This window comes from Mirounga angustirostris, unplaced genomic scaffold, assembly GCF_029215605.1.
Source record: "Mirounga angustirostris isolate CCGP_5_RB_7025 unplaced genomic scaffold, mMirAng1.0.hap1 SCAF_5, whole genome shotgun sequence".
Lineage (NCBI taxonomy): Eukaryota > Metazoa > Chordata > Mammalia > Carnivora > Phocidae > Mirounga > Mirounga angustirostris.
This window is the reverse complement of record NW_026991713.1, coordinates 96,215,665-96,238,470: the sequence shown is the minus strand read 5'-3', so window position 1 is coordinate 96,238,470 and position 22,806 is coordinate 96,215,665. Positions and strand designations below refer to the sequence as shown.

Genomic DNA, 22,806 nt, shown 5'->3' with positions numbered 1-22,806 from the left:
CTTCAGCTCAGGTCATGATCCCAGGGTCCTGGGATCGAGTCCCATGTTGGGCTCCCTGTTTGGTGGGAAGCCTGCTTCTCCCTCTCCCACTCCCCCTGCTTGTGTTCCCTCTCTCACTGTGTCTCTCTCTGTCAAATAAATAAATAAAATCTTAAAAAGAAAAGAAAAGAAAAGAAAACAGAACAAGCAGACTTAAGCTCTAACTTATCAATAATTACATTAAATGTCAATGGTCTAAATATTTGACAGAGTAGATTAAAAAGCAAAACCCAACAATATGTTGTCTATAAGAAACTCACTTTAAATATAATGACACAGGAAGGTTGACAAGTAAAAGGATGGAGAAAAGGTATGCTATGCAAGCATTAATCAACAGAAAGCAAGAATGGATATATTAATATCAGATAAAGTCAATGTTAGAGCAAAAAAACTAGCAGAGTCAGATAAGGACATTATATAATAATGACGATGTTAATCCCTCAAGAAGACGTAGTAATCCTAAATAGGTATGCACCAAGCGGGCTGCAAAATACGTGAAGGAAAACTGATAGAACTAAAAGGAAAAATGGACAAATCCACATTGATAGTTAGAGTCTTCAACACCCCTCTCCCAACAGTTGACAAAACAACTACACAGAAAATCAGCAAAGGTATAGAAGAACTCAACAACACCATCAATCAACAGGATCTAATTGACGTTTATAGAACACTCTACCCTACAGCAGCAGAATGCTCATCCTTTTCAAATGTCCACAGAACATATACCAAGATGGTCCATATCTTGAGCCATAAAACAAACCTCAACAAATTTTTAAAATATTTTATTCATTTATTTGAGAGAGAGAGAGCATATGAGTAGGGTGAGGGGCAGAGGGAGAAACAGATTCCCCGCTGAGCAGGGAGCCCAATGTGGGGCTCAATCTTGGGACTCCAGGATCATGACTTGAGCTGAAGGCAGACGCTTAACTGACAGAACCACCCAGGCACCCTAAACCTCAACAAACTTAAAATAATTGAAATTGTGCAGTGTGTTCTTTGACCACATGGAATCAAACCAGAAATCAATAACAGAAATATAACAGGAAAATCTCCATACACTTGAAAACAGCTTTTCAGTATTCTCTGGGTCAACAATGAAGTCTCAAGAGAAAAAGTACATCAGGGGCGCCTGGGTGGCTCAGATGGTTAAGCGTCTGCCTTTGGCTCAGGTCATGATCTCAGGGTCCTGGGATCGAGTCCCGCATCGGGCTCCCTGCTCCTTGGGAACCTGCTTCTCCCTCTGCCTCTCTCTCTCTCTCTCTGTCTCTCATGAATAAATAAATAAAATCTTTAAAAAAGAGAGAGAGAAAAACAGTACATCAAATTGAGCGAAAAAAATTTTTTTTAAGATTTTATTTATTTACTTTTTAGAGAGCAGGGAGGGGGTGGGGAGGGGCAGAGGGAGAGGGAGAGGGAGAGAGAGAGAATCTTAAGTAGGCTCCATGCACAGAGTGGAGCCCAATGCAAGGCTCGATCACACAACCCTGAGATCATGACCTGAGCCAAAATCAAGAGTCAGATGCTTAAGCAACTGAGCCTCTCGGGTGCCCCAAATTGAGTGAAAATTTAAAAAGCATCTAAAAAAAATCTTACAACTTTTATGCTTAATAATGAAAGACTGAATGCTTTCCCTTAAGATCAGGAACAGAGCAAAGATATCTGCTTTACTACCTATATTCAACATAGTACTGCAACCCCTAGCAGGCACAATAAGGCCAGAAAAGGTTACAAAAGAAATACTGATTAGAAAAGAAGAAGTAAAACTGTTCCTATTTGCAAATGACATGATTATTTATTTAGATAATCTTAAAAGATTCTATATTTTTAAAAACCTCTTAGAATCAATTTGTGAGTTTAGTAAGGTTACAGAAGATAAGAGAAACATACAAAAATCTATTGTTTTCATATATCCTAGCAATGAATATGTATATACAGAAATTAAAAAGATAATGCCATTTACAAATGCTCAAAAAAATACTTAGGTAAATGTAACAAACATGCACAAGATTTGTATGCTAAAAACTACACCATACTGATGAAAGTAGTCAAAGAAGATCTAAATAAACAGAGAGACATTCCATGTTTATAAGTGAAGACTCAATTGTAAAGTTGTCAGTTCTCCCCAAATTGATATACATGTTTAACACAATTCCTATCAAAGTCCCAGCAAGACTTTTTTTTGTAAATAAGATTATTCAAAAATGTTTAGGGAAAGCCAAAGAACTCAAAGAACTAAACCAATTTTGAAAAAGGAGAATAAAGTAGGAGAGCTCAGTCTATCTGCTTCCAAGACTTATTATATAATTATTCTAATCAAATTTGTGTGGTATTGGTGGAGGGGTTAGACACATAGATCAATGGAACAAAATAGAGAACCCATAAATAGATGCTCATAAATATGTCCAATGGACTTTTTTTTTTTTTTTTACAATGGTGCATTGAAGGAAAGATAGCCTTTTCAATAAATGGTGCTAGAATAATTGGACATCTGTAGGTAAAAGCGATCATCAGCAACAACAAACCCTTGACCTAATTCTCACACCTTATTTAAAAACTAACTCAAAATGGACTATGAACTTCAATGTAAAATTATAACCCATACGAGAGAATTTTCAGGACCTAGACTGGGCAAAGAGTTCTTAAACTTGATACCAAAAGCACAATCCCTAAAAAGAAACATGCATAAATTGGTCTTCATCAAAATTAAAAACTTTGCTCTGCAGAAGTCTACTAGAAAGAGGAGAAGACAATTTATAAAATGTAAGAAAATTGGGGCATCTGGGTGGTCAGTCGGTTAAGCGACTGCCTTCGGCTCGGGTCATGATCTCAGGGTCCTGGGATCGAGCCCCACATTGGGTTCCCTGCTCAGTGGGAGGCCTTCTTCTCCCTCTCCCACTCCCCCCACTTGTGTTCCCTCTCTCGCTGTGTCTCTCTCTGTCAAATAAATAAATAGAATCTTAAAAAAAAAAAGTAAGAAAATACATGCAAACTACCTATCCAACAAAGGACTAGTACCTAGAATATGTAAACAACTCTCAAAACTCAATACCAACCCCCCCCAAAAAAAACCCCAATCCAATTAGAAAATGGGCAAAAGATATGAACAGATATTTTACCACAGAGGATATAGAGATGGCAAAAAGCCCATGAAAAGATGTTCAACATCATTAGTCATTAGGGAAATGCAAATCAGCACCACAATGAGATATCATTACACACCTATCAGAATGGCCAAAATAAAAAAAAATAGTAACAATACTAAATGCTGGTGAAGATGAAGAGAAACTGGTTTACCCTGGCATTGTTGGTGGGAGTATATAATGGTACAGCCATTCTGGAAAAAAAGTTTGGCAGTTTCTTAAAAACTAAACATGCAACAACCCAGCAAATGCAACTCATAGGCATTTATCCCAGAGAAATGAAATGAAGATTTTTGTTGACCCAGAAGTTTGTATACAATTGTTTACAGCAAATTTACTCATAAAAGCCAACAAGTAGAATCAACTCAAATGTCCTTCAGTGGATGACTGGCTATATCTATACAATGGAATACTTTTCAGCAGTAAAAAGAATGAACTATAGATATATACAGCAACCTGAAAAAAAAAGTCAATCCCAAAAGGTAACATACTGTATAATTTTATTTATATAACATTCTTGAAATGACAGATTATAGAAATGGAGAACAGATTAGTGATTACCAGAGGTTAAGGGAGGGAGGGGTCTGGGAAGGAAGGGTCTGGAAGGAAGGAGATATGGCTAGAAAAGGGTAACATCCTTGTGGTGTTGGAAATGTTCTGTATCTTGACTGTGTCAATGCCAATATCCCAGCTGTGATATTCTACAGTTTTGCAAGCTGTTACCATTGGGGTGACATAGGTAAAGCGTACTCAAGATTTCCCTATTATTTCTTATAGTTATATTGAAATTAAAATTTTGATTTAAAAAATCAAGAGAATAAAAAGATTAGCTCTCATAATTTCAAAATAAAACCAAAAAAATGAAAAGGCTCCACGTATATATGCTTAGAACGATGTCTAGCATATTTTAAGTGGAAAGAGTAAGTGTATGTTAATATAATCCCATTTTTTTAAAGATTATTTGGGATTTTTTTTAAGATTTTACTTTATTTATTTGAGAGAGAGAGAGAGAGCACAAGAGGGGGTAAGGTCAGAGGGAGAAGCAGACTCCCCAGTGAGCAGGGAGCCCAGTGCAGGACTCGATCCTGGGACTCCAGGATCATGACCTGAGCCAAAGGCAGTTGCCCAACTGAGCCACCCAGGCGCCCAAAGATTATGTATTTGACAGATAGAGACACAGCAAGAGAGGGAACACAAGCAGGGGGAGTGGGAGAGGGAGAAGCAGGCTTCCCGCAGAGCAGGGAGCCCGATGCAGGGCTCGATTCCAGGACCCTGGGATCACGACCTGAGCCAAAGGCAGACGCTTAATGACTGAGCCACCCAGGCGCCCCTATAATCCCATTTTAAAGATTTATTTATTTATTTGAGAGAGAGAGAGAAAAAGTGGGGCAAGGGGGCAGAGGGAGAGAATCTTCAAGCAGACTCCCTGTTGAGCGTGGAGCCCAATGTGGGGCTCAGTCCCATGACCCATGTGATCATGACCTGAGCTGAAACCAAGAATCAGATGCTTAACCAACTGAGCCACCCGGGCACCCCAGAATAATCCCATTCTAATTTAAAAATTCAATGTGTGTGAATATATGTTTGCATGAGCAAAGAAAAAAGTATGGAGGAATCCACACCAAACTATTTATAGTAATATTAGAAGGGTAGGCAAAGGAAAAGGGAAGTGCTGAGTCTGTATAAATTCTGTAATTCAAAACTAAAAAGTAAAGACTACTCTAATGCAACTTTTAAAATGTGTTATTATGGGGGCACCTGGGTGGCTCAGTTGATTAAGCAACTGCCTTCAGCTCAGGTCATGATCCTGGAGTCCCGGGATCGAGTCCCGCATCGGGCTCCCTGCTCGGCGGGGAGTCTGCTTCTCCCTCTGATCCTCCGCCTCTCATGCTCTCTGTCTCCCATTCTCTCTCTCAGATAAATAAATAAAAAATCTTTAAAAAAAAATGTGTTATTATGAATATTTTTCATTTCATTAAAAATTGTTTTAATATAATTGCCCCCCAAATAAAAAGATACCTAGGAATAAACCTAACCAAAGTGGTGAAAGACCTGTACTCTGGAAAACATAAAACACCGATAAAGAAATTGTAGATGACACAAAGAAATGGAAAAACATTCCATACTCACGGATGGGAAGAACAAATATTGTTAAGATGTCTATACTACCCAAAGTAATCTGCAGATCTAAGGCAATCCTTATCCAAATACCAACAGCAGGGGTGCCTGGGTGGCTCAGCCATTTAGCGTCTGCCTTCGGCTCAGGGCATGATCCCAGGGTCTGGGATTGAGCCCTTCTCGGGCTCCCTGTTCAGCGGGAAGCCTGCTTCTTCTTCTCCCACTCCCCCTGCTTGTGTTCCCTCTCTCGCTGTCTCTCTCTCTCTGTCAAAAAAGAAATAAAAATCTTTAAAAAAAAGGTACCAACAGCAGTTTTCACAGAACTAGAACAAACAATCCTAAAATTTGTATGGGACCATGAAAGACCTTGACTAGCCAAAGCAACCTTGAAAAAGAAAACCAAAGCCAGAGGCATCACAATTCCAGACTTCAAGTTATATTACAAAGCATTAGTAATCAAAACAGTATGGTACTGGCATAAAAATAGACACATAGATCAATAGAACAGAATAGAAAACCCAGAAATAAACTCACATATGGTCTACTGATCTTTGATAAAGAAGGCAAGAATATCCAGTGGGAAAAAGACAGTCTCTTCAAAAAACGGTGCTGGTAAACTGGATAGCAACATGCAGAAGAATGACACTGGACCTCTTTCTTACGCCATACAGAAAAGTAAACTCAAAATGGCTTGAAGACTTAAATGTGAGACCTGAAACCATAAAAATCCTAGAAGAGAGCACAGGCAGTAACTTCTTTGACATCAGCTGTAGCAAATTCTTTCAAAAATGTCTCCTGGGGCAAGAGAAATAAAAACAAAATTAAACCATTGGGACTACATCAAAATAAAAAGTTTCTGCACAGTGAAGGAAACAATCAACAAAACTAAAAGGCAGCCTATGGAATGGGAGAAGATTTTTGCAAATGACATATCCGATTAAGGGTTAGTATCCAAAATATATAAAGAACTGATACAACTCAACACCCAAAACACAGATAATTCTTTCTTTCTTTTTTTTTAAGATTTATTTATTTATTTGAGAGAGCGAGAATGAGAGAGAGTACATGAGAGGGGGGAGGGTCAGAGGGAGAAGCAGGCTCCTCGCTGAGCAGGGAGCCCGATGCAGGACTTGATCACAGGACTCCAGGATCATGACCTGAGCCGAAGGCAGTCGCTTAACCAACTGAGCCACCCAGGCACCCAACAACACTATTATTTTTGTATCTACATTTTGGTTTGCATTTTTAAATTATTGTATTAAGGATAACATTCTAGAAATGAAATTAAGGACATAAACTTTTAATAATAGATAGTATATGCTGCAAGACTGCTTCCAGAAAGGTCCCATCCGTTTACCCTAAGTCTAGCTGACCATGCCTTTTCTACTAGTACCCTTGCCAGCACTGAATAGTATTACTTAACACTTCTCTTTCTTTCTTTCTTTTTCTTTTTTTGCTAATTTGATAGTTGAAAAATATATCATTGTTTTAGTTTGCATTTTTTTGATTGCCTGTGAGGTTGAAACAATGTGCTCCCTTCTAAAAATTCTCGTCTTTTGTGTCAGTGCTTTTGTTCTGTTTTAGGATTTGATTTTCCTCCAGAACAGCTTGCCTTCTCAACTTCCTGATCTCTGATGAGGGCAGTTTCTCTCTCGTGATTCCCCCAGTTTCTGAACCAGAGAGTCAGGATTTTTTTTTTTCTCTACTTCAATCCCTGGTTTCCCATCAGTCACCCATGATGACCATTCCTTCCTTTGAAAATGTTTCTCTGTTTCATCTTATTAAAATGAAAGTGACAGGCCCAAAATGGTGTCGCTTAGGGTAAGGCCCCAAGTCAGTAAACCAAGACTTAATACCTAAACTAACTGCAGTTTCAACCCCCAGAAATGTGACCTTTAACTAGTCAACATGGGAATTTCCTGGTCAGCACTAGGAAATTTACTGATGGACCCCTTCTCGTTCCCTTAGGAGAGTGATCATGCTTAAAACAATGGAGTCTTTGCTAATAATTTCCTTTTCTCCACTTCCTCTCTACCTTTAATAACCTTTCCTTTTCTGGGGTACCTGAGTGGTTCAGTCAGTTAAGCTTTAGCATCTGACTTCAGCTCAGGTCATGATCTCAGGGTCCTGGGATCCAGCCGAGTCGAGCTCTGCACTCAGGAGGGAGTCTGCTTGTCCCTCTGCCCCTCCCCCCTCCATGCTCTCCCTCTCTTTATCTCTCAAATAAATAAATAAATACCTTAAAACAAGCAAATACTTTCCTTCTCTGTAGCCCTTCAGAGCTCCCCTTTACTTGCTAGATAGGATGCTGCCCAATTCATGAATCCATTAATAAGGCCAATTAGATCCCTACAATTCACTCAGTTGAATTTTTGTTATTTAACAATCTTCTTTGTTCCTGTGAGAATGGCACCGTCATTAGCCATGACCACAGAACTCCCCCACCTGGATTACAGAGGAAGCTTCTGGGCAATTCTCTCTGTTCCTGGTCCCTCCTACTTTGATTTCTCTTCCACCGCTTCTGTATGACTTCCAAAGCAATGCCTTGTACACGTCACCCCTAGTCCATTGGACCGGGCCCAGAAGCCTCTGCTGGACATTCACCACCTGGCCATCACTTCCCACAGCTTCCCAGCTGGAAACCTAGACACCCTTGTGGTTTCCTCATTGCTTTGAGGTGGTTGCTTATACTGCTTTCCTGGAGACTTTCCACTTCCTGGATGTGCTCATTCCTCCCCCTTCATTCTGGCCCGCTGCCTATTCTTCTTTTGAGGCTTGGTGCAACACGGGTCTTCTCCACGATTTATCCCAGACTCACTCCTACTCTTAGACCTTTTGTACCACCTTGCGATCTCTTCTACAAAGTATGTGACAGCCTGCCCAAGTGACAGGGAGGGAAAGGAAAGCAAGGAGGAAGAGTTATTTTAGGGAAAGGGTGACCCACTTCATTTTCAACCAAGTGAGTTTTGGGGGATGGCAGGATTTTCAGATAAAGTTATGCCTTGGGCCATTGGAAATGTGGGCCCAGAACTGAGAGAGGTTGAGGCCGGGAATATCAATTTGGGAGTCATTCACAATGCTGACAGGCGTTGCCCTGGGATTTAGAATGTCTGTGGAAATGGGGAAGAGGACGTGAGACAGAGTCTGGGTAACACTTAAATGCAGTCTTCAGAACAAGAGCCCAAGATGAAGAAAAGGAAATGGTGCTCACGAAGGAGGAGAGGACCAAAAAGGTAGAAAGGGGGGTAGAACCCAAGGGAGCTACTAGTCTAAGAAGCTTGGTAAGTTGTGAAAAGAATGCAACAGGATTTCCGAGCCACAGGGGAGCTACGCAAAGTGCAGAGCCAGGGAAAGAGCCAGAGGGCAGGGACTCCCAGAATCAAGTACAGGGCCCCTGGGGCAGTGCTGAGGGAGAGCCCAGGGTTACAGCTCATCTGGAAAGGTCTCCCGCGGAGGATGAGCCTGGGCAGTGGGGGCAGCAGGAAGTGGGGGAGAATGCTCGCTGGCATGACCCCCAGGCTCCCGCACCCAGGCGAAAACAGGGAGAGGGTCCGTGACTGCTCAGGGGGACGGAAGTGGAGCCCAAGGGATTGAGGGTGGGGTTTTGCTCTCAGCCACCTTCACCTCATCCCACCAAATACGTATTCTAAGTAAAAATTGTGCATTTGCTGTGTAAGATTAGCCTTTAAAACCCTCCCTCTACAGGAATTCTGGGGCTGCCGCCACACCCAGAAAGTGATTAGCTAAAGAGAAGAACTTTCTCCTGGTGATGGTTGTTAGGTATGAAGGGAGGAGACTGGAGGAGGCCACATGGCCCTGCCTGAGGAACTTTCCAGACACAGTACTGCATAGTATACCTAATAGGCCTGGATTTTAATCCTGACTCTGCCACTTACTGGAGTCAAATTCAAAAGGTAGGAAAGGGTATGTAGTGAGAATCCCCCCTCCCACACCTGTCCCGGGGGCAACCAAAGTTACCATGTTTTTCTGTTTACTTCTAGAAATATGTGTTCCTATACACGGCATCTGCAGAGAGATAGATATAGATAGATAAATTTCTCCCTCCTTTGTAGACAAATGGTAGCCTGTCTAATATCTTGCTTTGTTCAGTTAATGATGTTTCTTAGCTATTCTTCCATTCAGTAGATAGCTTCCTTCTCGTACAGCATTCCACTGAAGGGGCAAACTATAATTTACTTGACCTATTCTTTCTTGATGGACAGGTATTTTTGTATGTGCATTTGTAATCGTGGTAGATATTGTAAATTACCTTCCAAAGAAATCGTACTGGTTTATGTTCCTGCCACCAATGCGTAAGTACGAGGCGGGCAACTACAAAGTAGGCCAAACAGGCCAAACAGTACCTACTTCCTGGAATTGTTGTGAAGATCACTTGAGATGATGCGTGTCAAGGATTGGGCACTGTAGGAGTTGGTGCTCTTGAAATAAGGATATTATTTTATTTCTGATTAACAAGATATTGTCCTGGCCAATTACGTGAGTGTGATGGGACCGCCTCACCAGTCTGGGGTTTTCTAACTGGGGGCAGATTCTGCAGGAAGTTAGGGACTGAGATCAGAAGAGTTGTGGGCTTTGCCCTCCCCAGGGATGCCATGCCTTCAGGCTACCCCAACCTCCTCCATATGGTTTCTGCTCCCAGGTGTCTCCAGGCTGAAGCATCGCGTCGAATCGAAAAAAAACCTGTGGGACCAAGGATCCTTTCCTCTGATCATCAAGGATCTTGAAGTAGCAGACTCAGGGGTTTACTTCTGTGAGGTAGAAGGCAAGATGCAAGAGGTGGAGTTGATGGTGTTCAACTGTGAGTAGATGAGGATCCCTCCAACCAACCTGCCTTCCTCCCTGACTCCCGTTCATGCACCAAAGCCCAGCCCTGAGCTTGTGGTCCCTCCACAGTCCCGAGACGGCTCAGATGGGCCCCCACGTCTCCTCAAACCCTCCTCAGGCCTCTGGTTGCTCAGTGGGAAGGGAAGAAACCTGGGGGGTGGGGGGCGGGGAGAGAAGGGCAGGAGCCGGAGGAAGGAGGGAGAGCAGCAGAGGCAGAGAGGAGGGGAGGCGGCAGGAGGAGGAGAGAGGGTAACTCTGCCTCGGGCTGGGTTGCTGGGTTGCTGGGTCTTGGCGGGGGTAATGGAGAGACACTCTTGGTGTCCTGGCTTCTTCCTTCCCCTTGGGGATAGCATGTGTGTGACACGGGCCTGCTCCTCCACAGTGACTGCCAAGTGGGACACCGGCAGTGGCGGCGGCAGCAACATCCGCCTGCTGCAAGGGCAGCAGCTGACCCTGACCGTGGAGGGCCCCTCTGGTAGTAACCGCTCCGTGCAATGGAAAGGTCCAGGGAATAAAAGCAAGAGCAGTGGCCAAAGCCTCTCACTGCCTGGGCTGGAGCCGCAGGAGAGCGGTACCTGGACATGCACTATCTCCCAGAACCAGAAGACAGTGGTGTTCAACATAAACATCTTGGTGCTGGGTAAGAGGGGTGCCTCCCCCCTGCAGTCTCCCCTCTGCCTCAGTGGCAGACAGACCCGCCCTCCGCTCTCACTGCTTGGCTCCTGGGTCCGCTGCAGGCCAACAGAGGGCGGCTGGGGCCAGTCCCCCGGAGCTGAAATCTGTCCCAAGGAAATCCCGGCTCTGACTTAACCACAAGACCTTGGGCCGGTTACCGAATCTCTCCGTGCCTTGGTTTCAGGGATGAAGCTCACTGTGACAGTACCTACCTTGTAGTGTTACTGCGAGAATGAATGTGTATAATGCACGGCACATAGTAAGCCCGAGGCAGGCATTTGCTCTTATCTTACAAAGGCTGATAAATTATGCACCTAAGTAGTGCATGCCAAATGGCCTCTGTGCTCCAGGGATCCTGGGGAGGGAGAGGCCTCCTGGGCTGGGCTGTTCTCTGAGGGCTTCCAGGGGGAGGAGGCGCTGCCTTGGGAACGTGCTGGGGTGGAGAGACTGGAGAGGGAATTTAAGGGCCTGAAGTGGCAACCTAAGGGTTTGGACTCACCTGGTCCCTCCCCTTCCATCTCCTTGCCGCCCCCTGCCCATGCCCACCCTACCCCATACACCCTCATCTTCCTTTCTCCTGACCCAGCTTCTCTCTCTTCCCGCCTCCAGCTTTCCAGAAGGTCTCTAACACAGTCTATACAAAAGAAGGGGAGCAGGTGGAGTTCTCCTTTCCGCTTAACTTCAAAGATGAAAACCTGAGCGGGGAGCTGAGGTGGCGGGCAGAGGGGGCTCCCTCCTCCCTGCTCTGGATCTCCTTCACCTTGGAGAACAAGAAGCTATCTGTGAAAGAGGTCCACCACCCCAAACTCCAGATGAAGACTTTTCTCCCGCTCAGCTTTATCCTGCCCCAGGCTTTGTCTCAGTATGCTGGTTCTGGAACCCTGACCCTGAGGCTTGCCAAGGGGACATTGAAGCAGGAAGTGAATCTTGTGGTGATGAGAGGTGAGGAGGTAGGCCGAGAAGGGGAGGGCGGGGGCGGGAGGTGGAGGGGCGTGGTCCAGGGCTCTGAGGTGGGATTGGCCCCAAAAGGGATGCCTCGGCCCTGGCCCTAGTTTCCTGATGGAGATGATCCAGGGCCTTCTGGTTTGGGGCTGGTTTTGAACTGAGACTGGAATCCACTTGTCCTTCTTTGACACCCATGAGCCAGCCTGGGGTGGGCTCTGCTGAGAATCCCCAAAGGGTGGGGGCGCCTGGGTGGCTCAGTCGTTCAGCGTCTGCCTTCAGCTCGGGTCATGATCCCAGGGTCCTGGGATCAAGCCCCACATCGGGCTCCCTGCTCTGCGGGAAGCCTGCTTCTCCCTCTTCCCCTCCCCCTGCTTGGGTTCCCTCTCTTGCTGTGTCTCTCTCTGTCAAATAAATAAAATCTTAAAAAAAAAAAAAGAATTCCCAAAGGGTGTGAGCTGAGAACCAGGCTCTAATTCTGCCTCCACGCAACCCTCTATGGCCCTGACTAAGCCCCCTACCTCTGTGGGCCTCTTTCTCCTAATGAGGATAACAAAATCTGCTCTTAGTATGATAGCGATAAAGGTAATATCAGGCTCCACACTGAGCTCTTCACTTCCTTATCTCCCCCATTGTCATAACTCCACAAATAATAATGGCTAATACTTGATGCTTCTTCGAACGTGCCAGACTCATTCAAGAGCTTTACATGTATCTGTGAATTTACTGTGTATTTAATTAATGTCTGGGGCTTGGGTTGTCAAGTAACTTGCAGGGACACACAGATAGTAAGCAGTGGGGCTAAGATTCAAGTCCAAAACCCTGGGCCTCAAAAGCTGTGTTTTGTTTATATAACTGCTTGAAAATGTGCTCCAAGAGGCTCAAAGAGGATCATCTGTGTGAAGCATTTTGATTGTTCTACTGAAGCCCCTTAGAGCATGGAGGTGCCAGGAGCTCAAAGATCCAGGCTCCCAGCCTCAGGTTCTTCTCCCCCTGCAGTGACTAAGTCTCAGAACAATTTGACCTGCGAGGTGCTGGGACCCACCTCCCCTGAGCTGACTCTGAGCTTGAATCTGGAAGAGCGGGCTGCCAAGGTCTCAAAGCAGCAGAAGCTGGTATCGGTGGTGGACCCTGAGGGGGGAACATGGCAGTGTCTACTGAGTGACAAGGACAAAGTCCTGCTGGCCTCCAACGTCAAGGGTGAGTGAGCATCCAGGTTCCACGGCCTAACTCCAAGCCCCTCCCTCTTCAGCTGTGGGACCTTCCCTGGGTTGGAGGAGACCACCCAGAGTCCCAGCCTCCCAATTCCTCTGAGAGGGGTGGGTTATTCTCCTGCTGCCTGGACATACATGGGGAATGAGGTAAGGCGAGGTGTGGTTCTTATCTGTAACCCCACAAGTTCCCACCTCCTTGAGGTCTACAGTCCAGGAATGGGGCCTAGCTGACCAAGAGCCGCCTCTCTTGGCTCCTTTCGGAACCTGGACACACACACACTCACACATGCACACACGCATGCCCTGTGCACAGCCTGAAACCGCTGCTTCCAGTTCCCCGGAGTGCCCTGTAGTCTCTAAACCTTAAAGCCCCTGCCCCAGCCTTTCCCGTTCAGCCCTGGTGGCCCGTGAGAGCCCTGTGCACCCTGCCCTGCTCTCCCGGCCCAAGGCTGAACCCCAAGTGTAGCTGGGCAGCAAGGCCTTCCTGGGGCCCTCCAGAATGCCCGGCACCCTGATGGAGGGCAGTGAGCTGAAACATCTCTCTCTCTTGCTTGCAGTTTTGTCCCCAGTGTTCACCAAGGCCTGGCCAAAGCTCTTGGCCATTGTGCTGGGCGGGATCTTAGGCCTTCTGCTTTTCATTGGGCTCTGCATCTTCTGCTGTGTTAAGTGCTGGCACCGCAGGGTGAGTGAGCTGCCCCAGACCTCCCCTTTCACTCCCCACAGGGCATCCGAGCCCCTGGGGCCAGTAGAGCAACAAAGGTATCCCGTATATGTGAGCTGCTTCTGCTCAGGCTCTTTGCCCGCCCGCCCACCCCGTTCCCTCACGGCCGACTGGGCCCTGTCCCAGGCCGCATGCAGAGGGAGAGACTGGAAAGAGCAAAGAGTTAATTCTGGGACAGATGGCCTCAGCCACAGTGACTGCTTCTCCTCTCCCAGCTCTTCCCACTCCCCCCTCCAAGGGACACCCCCTTCTGGAGGCCTGGGACCCTCACGACTCCCTTCCTTCTTCCTGGACAGCGCCAGGCAGAGCGGATGTCTCAGATCAAGAGACTCCTCAGTGAGAAGAAGACCTGCCAGTGCTCCCAGTAAGGAACTGGTGGGGGTGCAGAGAGTGGGAAGGGGAAGAGGAGGGTGGCGAGTGGGGGTGGGGGGGGTGGGAGAACAGAGGGAAGGGAGGTGGGATGGAGGTGAGAAAAACGGGGGCTCAAGGGAGATGGTGGAGGGCAAAGAAGGGTGCAAAGGGATGTCTTAGGAAGTAGGAAGCAGGAAGAGAGTGGAGAGCAGAGGCGAGGCAGCAGCAGGCCTGGAATATTTCTGGATACCACCCTGCAGCTGTGGCCCAGAGGCCGCCACTGCCCAAGAAGGGAGAGTGCGGACTGGGAGACATGGAGCTTCGAGGATGCAAAGGAGTTTGGAAAAGAATAAACTTGCTCTTCTTTGTTCCTCCAGCCGGTTCCAGAAGACATGCAATCTCATTTGAGGCGCAGGTCCAGGGGAGTTCCCGCTTGCAGCCTCCCCAGCTGTCTTTCCCCTGCTTTTCCTGCTGGGCTCCTGGGCCTGTGGACCAGATGAATGTAGAAGACCCCAGCACTTCCGGCCCACTCCTGCTCTCCTTTGTCCACACTTGGCCCTTGGTCCTCCTCTTGCAGAGGCCTACATCATTTCTTCCCCATTTCCTTTGCATCAAGCCTAACCCTATCGATGATTTCTTCCCAGCTCTCTCCCCCACGGCCCACTGGTCCCTGGGGAATCACGTGGGCCCAGCCCTGCCTGGCTTGGAGGGCAAGGCTGGGTGTCGGAAGCATGAAGCACAGGACTGTCATTTTACTGGACGGGACCTTGGGACCAGAGGAGGCAGGGACCAGCCCAAGATCACACAGCTAGAGGAGGGTAGATCCAGATCCAAAGGCTGCTGACTCAGCTGCCTCCATGGCTCCATTTGGCCTGCTCCTCACTCTGAGCTGGCAGGACACACTCACATCGTGACCTGTGTACAAACAGGCAACCCTGGACCCACACCCATGTACAGAGTGCACACTTGTGCACAGACATGATTCCTTATCCAAGCAGTACGTGTCAGTTTATGAGCCAGTTTCACATCCTTTGTCTGTTTAAACCTTAAGAAGATCTTACAGAGCTTAGTAGTGTCAGGACCAAGATTAGCATCTCCAATTTATAGGCCAGAAATGGAACTCAGAGAGGTCAGCTGATTGCCCAAGTCACACAGCTCGTCAGTGCCAGAGGACTAGCCCAGGTCTCCTAACCCCTAGTTCCAGGGCCGTACCCTGAACACAGACACAAGTACCACGCAGATCTCTGTAGCTGATTAGTCACTGCTGCCCAGGACCCACCTCTGCATTCCTAAGAGCACACCACCCCAGGCAGGGCCTGCCTCAGAGAGTTCAGAAACACAGACAGAAGCCTGTTGCCAGAGGACAAAACTGTCAGTCCTCCTAATCAGAGCACAGGCTGGGAGCACGGGCCCTGTGGGAGACAGTGCCCAGTGACCTACCACTCACCCTGTTGCAGAACCTTCTGGAAGGTGAGCTTTGCCAGGGGGAGGGGCTGGGGAAATGGCTGGAGAGGGAACCCTCTGAGGGGACGTCTTGTGAAGGGTGACAGAGCCGGGCTTCAGTCCCCCTGCCCTGTATTTTCCTTCATCCCTCCCCCAAACCATCCAGGATACAAGAAAATTGGGGTTACAAGTAGTCTTCTTCCTCCTCTTCTTGATCCATTTCTCTCAGGATCCCCAGCCTCCTCTGCCTCTCCTTCCTTCCCTTTCTCACCACCTGTCTCAGTCCCTACCCCCTCTCCCTAGTCTTCTCTTTCCAGCTTGCCCCTTCCAGGAGGACTCCCCACTGCTTGCTTGGTATTCCTGCCCACTCGTGCCCCTGCGTCCCTGAGCTGACAGAAAAATACAATAAACTTACTGTAAAGAAGATGATCTTCTTCGTGTGTCCGTGTGTGTATGTGACAGACAGGCAGACAGACAGACTCTTCTCTGGGGACCTGGATCTTCTGGATCAGACCCAGAGGAGAGGTTGCCAGGCTTGCCAGGGGAAGGAGATGAAGTTTCCCCGCGGGGGGGGGGGGGGGGGGGTCGGTTAGGGAAAGGGGGATTCTTTGGGGGCTGATTACCCACCTGCCCACCCCACAGGGCCCTGTGTGTGCTGGGGCCCCAGACTTTGTAATCCTGCGCTGGGGCTGTACCGAGGGCGAGGCTGCAGGGTTGTGTGTGCGGGAGAGAAAAAGGACCAAGAGAAACTGTAATGTGTGCCTGCCAATTGTGTGCATCCCCAACACAAGTGTGAGTTTGTGTTCCAGGAGGAGGAGGAAGCGATATGTGTATGGGGGAGGTGCATTGAGACCTGTGTCCCCCCACCCCCCAGAAGCCCCAGCTTCAGCACAACCTCCAGCACTTGCCCGTCTGAGCTGCACCCCCGGGCGGGGCGCAGCCCTCGCGGATACACACAGTGACACACGCTTCCTCCTCCCCGAACACCACCAGCTGCCTCTCTGAGCTGGTGTTCGTGTGGAAAACCGGGGTGGGGTGGAGGCAGGACACGAACCGTCTCACCAATGAAGCCGGTTCCCCACCAGCGTCCTCGCCCCCTCCCTGCCGGCGCCTTCCCCGCCCCTCCCCCTCCAAGTCGCCGCCGTCCAGTTCCCCGCCCCGCACTCGCCCCCGCGCCCCCCCACCCCAGCCGCTCCCGGCCGGCCCCTGACCCGGGGCTCACGGGAGGCGCGCCTCCGGGAGACGGGGGCTCCCACAGACCTGGGGTGGGGGGCAGAGACTGAGTGAGCGGCGGGCCGAGCCCGGGAGGCTGGGACCGAGGGTGGGGGGGAGGGAGGCCCGGAGGGAAGGAGGGAGGGAAGGAGGAGGGCGGGCGAGCTGGAGCCGGCAGGCGGCGGGAGCCCGGGCGAGCGGCGTCGGGAGTGCGGTCTCCATGGCAGTGCCGGGCGCAGCCAGAGGTAAGACGACCCCGGCCCTGTCCCCCATGCGGCCCCCTCTCCGCCTCCCCCCTTCCCCCCCCAGCCGCCTCCTCTCCCCTTCGGCCAGCCCCTCCTCCCCAGCCACCTGCTGTCACTGCCCCGGAGAACACGGTGGGTGGTGGGAGGGAGGAGCCGCCTGACCTTAACCCGTCACCCCGAAGGGCGAGGGACCCCTGTCCGCGGTGGAGTCCCCCAGATCCCCTCTCCCACCTTCCTCTGATCTTTCTCTGCCCTTCACCTCCTCCTCTGTCCTTCACATCCTTCCTGCCTCCCTCCCTCTCTGACTCCCCATCTCTTTCTTCCACAGCCCACCCGCTGGGCCTGGGTGGGGGTAGGTGGGAAGGGGTGCAAGGCTGTAGGGGAGAGTAGTGGGGGGGGCGCTTCTGACCAATTCCTTCCACCTCCCTCTGGCTGGCCATTGCCATGGCAACTAGGGTGTACTGGGCTCCGGAGGGAACAAAGGTGGGGGTGGACTAGGACCTCTCAGGGAGGGCAAGAATCTGAGGTTCTTCCACAGGAAGTAGACCCTCTCACTGCTGTGCCCCATTTTTACCCTTGTTCCCCCCCCTCCCCAAGCCGTTAGCTCATCCTTCTTGCCTCCACTCAGTTCAGGGCTTCCCCTGATTTCCTCTTAGCCCCCTCCCCAGGGCTCACTGAAGCTCAGCTTCTCGAAATTCAGGATTACCCGCCTTCCCATCAGAGGGAAACTGAGGCTGGGGCAGGAGAGGAAAGAGTGGAGGTCTACCAGTGGGAGTCAGCACCTTATTGAACATGGGGCTTTTCTTCTCAGCCTCCCTGTTTCCTGCTCCCTCCTTCCATACCACCCCTCTTGGCTCTCAAGCCTCCTTTCCAGGGGTCTCTGGAGGTTTCCTTCTATTTTCAGATACTATCACTTTGCCCCCTCTTTCTTTCTCTTCTGCTCAAACTCTCCTCCTTCCCCCTAGTTCCCCATCTTTCCATTTCTGGATGCTTCTGATGTCAGCGGTTTCCCCGCCTTCGGGTTCCCTAGCCCCCCCTCCCCTTGGTCCCAGCCTCCTTTCTCCCATCTTCCCAGATCCCTGGTGAACTAGAGGGGGATCACACGGGCTTGGGGAAATGGGGCTGAGCACCAAGACCCCCTGGGCCCAGGAGCCAGAATGCTGGGGAGGAGCTGAGATAGCATACATATCCCAGTTTACCCTGAACCCTCAAAAAAGAAACAAGTCGTGCACCTGGCAGCAATAGCTCTGAAGAGAGATTCAGGGACATGAAGCTGGGGATCGAATAGTACTGAGCAGGGCACTTAAGAAGGGACCTGGGAATGCAGAGGGAGGAAAAAGGGCTGAAAGGGATAGGAGACAGGAGGTCAGAACACCTTCTTTCCTGACAGTCAAGAAAGCAGGGCTCTTACCTGTGTGGGCTGTGTGACTGTCCTTCTGATTTAAGGCAAGAGAATTTTCTAAATGACCTCATGACCCCTAGTAGTCAGTTATTTCTATAGTTTCAAGAGAAGGGGGTGCGAGAAGTCAGTTGGAGAACAGCCTAGGCCCTACCTTTTGCCCTCCCCCTCCCACATGTCATTTCTCCCTTGCAGTTTGTCCAGGTGGCTGAGCCTCACCCGACACACACACCCCTTGGGGCACCCAGAAGATCCCTGACTGGTCAAGAACCAGAGGAAGAAGAGACCCGGAAGTCCCGGCATGGGGACCAGAGCTCCTCAGCCAGCCTTGTAGTTGGGAAAGCATTCTGCTTGCCTCCCCTATCAACCACAGGGATACTTCGGGAAGGTTCCCACCCAATATGGAGGCTGAGGACCACCTCTGCTGACCCTCAGTCTCCTCCCCTGCCCTCCGCACCGCACCTTAGCTGGGTCAGTCATGCAATGCTGAGCAGTAGGGTAGGCCGCTGGGCGGCCTGCTCCACCACAGGGCAGAGATCGGGCGCATCATGGGTGTGTGTGTGAGTGGGGCTCCTGGGTGAGACCTAGCCCCCACCCCCAGGAGTTCAAGGGGGGTGGGGGGGCCGAGAATATAGGATGGCTCGGGGAGGGGCAGGGGCAGAGGAGGCCTCCCTGCGCTCAAACGCATTGTCCTGGCTGGCCTGTGGGCTCCTGGCACTGCTGGCCAATGCCTGGATCATCCTCAGCATCTCGGCCAAGCAGCAGAAGCACAAGCCGCTGGAGTTGCTGCTCTGCTTCCTGGCGGGCACACACATACTCATGGCGGCCGTGCCCCTCACCACCTTCGCCGTGGTGCAGCTCCGGCGCCAGGCCTCCTCCGACTATGACTGGAACGAGAGCATCTGCAAGGTGTTTGTGTCCACCTACTACACACTGGCCCTGGCCACCTGCTTCACAGTCGCCTCCCTCTCCTACCATCGCATGTGGATGGTGCGTTGGCCCGTCAACTACCGTCTCAGCAACGCCAAGAAGCAGGCGCTGCACGCCGTCATGGGCATCTGGATGGTCAGCTTCATCCTCTCTACGCTGCCCTCCATTGGCTGGCACAACAATGGCGAGCGCTACTACGCCCGCGGCTGCCAGTTCATAGTCTCCAAGATTGGCCTGGGCTTTGGCGTCTGCTTCAGCCTCTTGCTACTTGGGGGCATTGTCATGGGGTTGGTCTGTGTGGCCATCACCTTCTACCAGACGTTGTGGGCCCGGCCCCGGAGGGCTCGGCTGGCCCGGCGAGCGGGGGTGGGGGGCGGGGCCAAGGGGGGTGGGCCAGGGGCGTTGGGTACCCGGCCAGCCTTTGAGGTGCCAGCCATTGTGGTGGAGGATGCCAGAGGGAAGCGGCGGTCCTCGCTGGACGGCTCCGAGTCGGCCAAGACATCCCTGCAGGTCACCAACTTGGTCAGCGCCATCGTCTTTCTCTATGACTCACTCACAGGGGTGCCCATCTTGGTGAGATTGGGGTCCCCCGCCTGCTGTTCCCAATATCCAGGCCCCAGCACAGTCACCTGACCTCCAAGTCCATCCGCCATACAGCAGCTCTGCCATCCACCTTCCTCTCTTCTGCCCACCCCCGCTAGATCTGTGAGCCCCCCACCTCCATCATCCATCTCCTCGTTCCCATTACCCCCAGCCTCGTTGTGTTTTCCAGTTTCTACTACTCAACTCCACCACCCATCCTCCAGCTCCACCATCTATCCTGCGGCTCCACGCTTCGGCCCCCAGCCCTACCATCCAGCAGCCCAGCTCCAGTCTCCATTCCCTAACACTCTTGGGATATACCACAGGGTCTCTGAGCACTCCGGTGGAAAGCCCAGAGAGCTCACCCCACCACCCCCGCTTTTTGCATCCCCATCTAGTCCCGATTCCCAAATTTCTCTCTGTGTTCAACTTTTCTGTACCACGTCTGTTTCTGTCCCTCTGGACCTCAGGGCTTTGTCTCCAGTCCTTGCCCCCGACCTTCCTCTGAATCAGGCCCTTGCCCTCTGTTCGTCCCATCACCACCTCCGACTTTGCCTCTGTCCTGAGCCTCTGTGAACTGGGCCATCCCTTCCTTCTTGCCCAGCCACTGCACTAGAACCCTGGATCCGGGGCCCAGGGGGACCTCTGGGCGCTGGGTCGTGACCCCGCGCCATTCCCCATCCTCCCGCTAGGTGGTGAGCTTCTTCTCCCTTAAGTCGGACTCGGCCCCGCCGTGGATGGTGCTGGCTGTGCTGTGGTGCTCCATGGCACAGACGCTGCTCCTGCCCTCCTTCATCTGGTCCTGCGAGCGCTACCGGGCCGACGTGCGCACGGTGTGGGAGCAGTGCGTGGCCATCATGTCCGAGGAGGAAGGCGACGACGGTCAGAGGAGGGACTGGGCTTTGGCTTTCCCGGGCTTCGGCTCCCTTTTCTGCCGGCCCTTCCCTGTGTGGGGACGGGCTGCCCTGGAGTGCCCCCTGCTGGACGGAACCGGCGCCGCCCGTGGGCTGACTCCCTTTCCCTAATCCCGCACCCCGAGGTACACCCATCGCTTCCTTCTGCGCCGAGGGCTCCCTCCACCCGGCGGCGGCTTCCCTCTGGAAGCCCACACTACCCAGCTCTGCCTCCACTCTCCAGGCCGAATGCCTGAGAAACAGTCCAGAGTCCTAACGCAACCGTCAAGGAAGGCTGTGGAACTAAGGGGACGCTAAGCTCCCTGAGAGAGACCCCCAGCTATAGGGACAGTTCTTGGGGTGGGGTTGCAGCTGTTTCAATAAACATGTCTATATGTATGGAGCACTAGGGACTTAGCAATGAATGCAACAGACGTTAGACACTCTTGCTTTTCCTCTTGGAGCTTACAGGCTCGTGGGAACAGGATTCTCCCGGGAGCTTGTAAAGGGGGCAGGAGGTTTGAAAGGGGGTGGGGGTGGGGAGGGGAGTGGGCATTCCCTGTCTGTAACCACCCTGCCCCTTTTCTCTCCTAGATGGGGGCTGTGATGACTATGCAGACGGCCGAGTGTGCAAAGTGCGCTTTGATGCTAATGGTGCCGCAGGACCAGGGGGCAGGGACCCCTCCCAGGTGAAGCTGCTGCCTGGAAGGCACATGCTCTTTCCCCCTCTTGAGAGGGTCCACTACTTACAGGTATGGGGCTAGGGAGTGCACCTCCTGTTCTGGGTACCCCATTACTACCTGTCTCCAATCTCTGCTGACCATCCTGACTCCCCACTCCCTAGCCCTGGCCTGCAGGGCACCTAAGGGGTAGGTGAAAGAAACGTGTGGCAAGAGAGGCTCCCCTTCAGACCTCTCAGAACCAGGTTTGCCCATCACAGGATGTTTTCCAAAAGTTTAAGGGGGTGGGACCATCTTACCGAGTCCCTACTTCGGTTCCTGCCTCTACCCCTGCTTGCTCCCTATAGCACCTCTGGGTCTGCCGGCTCCTCTCCCCAGGTCCCTCTGTCCCGCCGTCTGTCCCACGATGAGACCAACATCTTCTCTACTCCTCGGGCACCAGGCTCCATCCTGCATAAGTGGTCATCCTCTGATGACATCCGGGTCCTCCCGGCCCAGAGCCGAGCCCTCGGGGGCCCTCCTGAGTACCTGGGACGAAGACAAAGGCTGGAGGATGAGGAGGATGAGGAGGAAGCTGAAGGTGGGGGGCTAGCCAGCCTTCGCCAATTCTTGGAGGGTGGGATGTTGGGGTCAGGTGGGGGACCCCCACGGGGTCCTGGCTTCTTCCGGGAAGAGATCACCACCTTCATTGATGAGACACCTCTGCCTTCTCCGACTGCTTCGCCAGGGCCCTCTCCTCGCCGGCCCAGGCCCCTGGGCCTCTCACCCCGCAGGCTCTCCCTTGGGTCCCCTGACAGCAGAGCCGTTGGACTTCCTTTGGGGTTAAGTGCAGGGAGACGCTGCTCCCTGACAGGAGGTGAAGGGAGTGCAAGACCTTGGGGAGGATCCTGGGGCCCAGGTAACCCCATTTTCCCCCAGCTGACCCTGTGAGCCCAAGTGGGCCTGCGGGACTCAGGGGAGGGGCCCTGAGTAACACCAGTTCTGGCCCTAAGCCTAGGGCAGCTGCCTCCAGACTCCGTGGAGGTGGGCACTGGATCTGGGGCCTGGAGCCCCCTGCTGTCTCCCATCTCAATGACCAGATGCCCTAACTCACCTTCCATCACCCTTAGCAAACCGTATTAAAGCCTGAAGTGTTACCATGGAAACCTCGGTGTCCTGTGTGCTAGGGTGGCAGAGGGTATGGTGGGAGGCTCGGGGGTGGAAAGGCTCATAAAGGACAAAATAGAGCAGGGGCAGTGACCAGAGGCCCAGAAATACACGTGGAAAAAGACAAACTCAAACATGAAGACATACAGAGGGACAGGCTTATAATAAGAGCATCTTGTGGCAACCCTGTCGGGACCCCTCTCACTCCTGAGAGCTTTTTCTGTATCCTTG

General features: G+C 51.1%; 2 protein-coding genes across 4 annotated transcripts in view; both read left to right on the top strand.

Moving 5' to 3' along the window:
- Positions 1 to 15,910, top strand: part of LOC123844020 (T-cell surface glycoprotein CD4) — a 59,506-nt gene extending 43,596 nt beyond the window's left edge. Inside the window, exons 4-10 of one of the 3 annotated variants that reach the window (XM_045873953.3) lie at positions 9,958 to 10,116; positions 10,525 to 10,782; positions 11,427 to 11,759; positions 12,759 to 12,959; positions 13,531 to 13,655; positions 13,991 to 14,058; positions 14,423 to 15,910. In XM_045873953.3, the coding sequence (XP_045729909.1) occupies positions 9,958 to 10,116; positions 10,525 to 10,782; positions 11,427 to 11,759; positions 12,759 to 12,959; positions 13,531 to 13,655; positions 13,991 to 14,058; positions 14,423 to 14,453 (1,175 nt within the window). In that variant the 3' untranslated portion in view covers positions 14,454 to 15,910. The remainder of the gene's footprint in view (positions 1 to 9,957; positions 10,117 to 10,524; positions 10,783 to 11,426; positions 11,760 to 12,758; positions 12,960 to 13,530; positions 13,656 to 13,990; positions 14,059 to 14,422) is intronic. The other 2 variants (XM_064591638.1, XM_064591637.1) reach the window with 2 other exon arrangements.
- Positions 15,911 to 16,482: 572 nt separating this feature from the next.
- GPR162 (G protein-coupled receptor 162) lies at positions 16,483 to 22,568 on the top strand. Its single transcript, XM_045871096.3, has 5 exons — positions 16,483 to 16,945; positions 18,540 to 19,847; positions 20,549 to 20,738; positions 21,344 to 21,501; positions 21,808 to 22,568. The coding sequence occupies exons 2-5, from the start codon at positions 18,981 to 18,983 to the stop codon at positions 22,357 to 22,359; spliced, it is 1,767 nt and encodes a 588-aa protein (XP_045727052.1). The 5' UTR covers positions 16,483 to 16,945; positions 18,540 to 18,980; the 3' UTR covers positions 22,360 to 22,568.
- The last annotated feature ends 238 nt before the right edge of the window (positions 22,569 to 22,806 follow it).

Excerpts from the sequence above, each read along its gene's own strand:
- GPR162 (XM_045871096.3), top strand. The coding sequence starts at position 18,981 with ATGGCTCGGGGAGGGGCAGGGGCAGAGGAGGCCTCCCTGCGCTCAAAC. Across the intron at positions 19,848-20,548 it reads TCACAGGGGTGCCCATCTTG|GTGGTGAGCTTCTTCTCCCT; the intron begins GTGAGATTGGGG and ends TCCTCCCGCTAG. Across the intron at positions 20,739-21,343 it reads CGAGGAGGAAGGCGACGACG|ATGGGGGCTGTGATGACTAT; the intron begins GTCAGAGGAGGG and ends TTTCTCTCCTAG.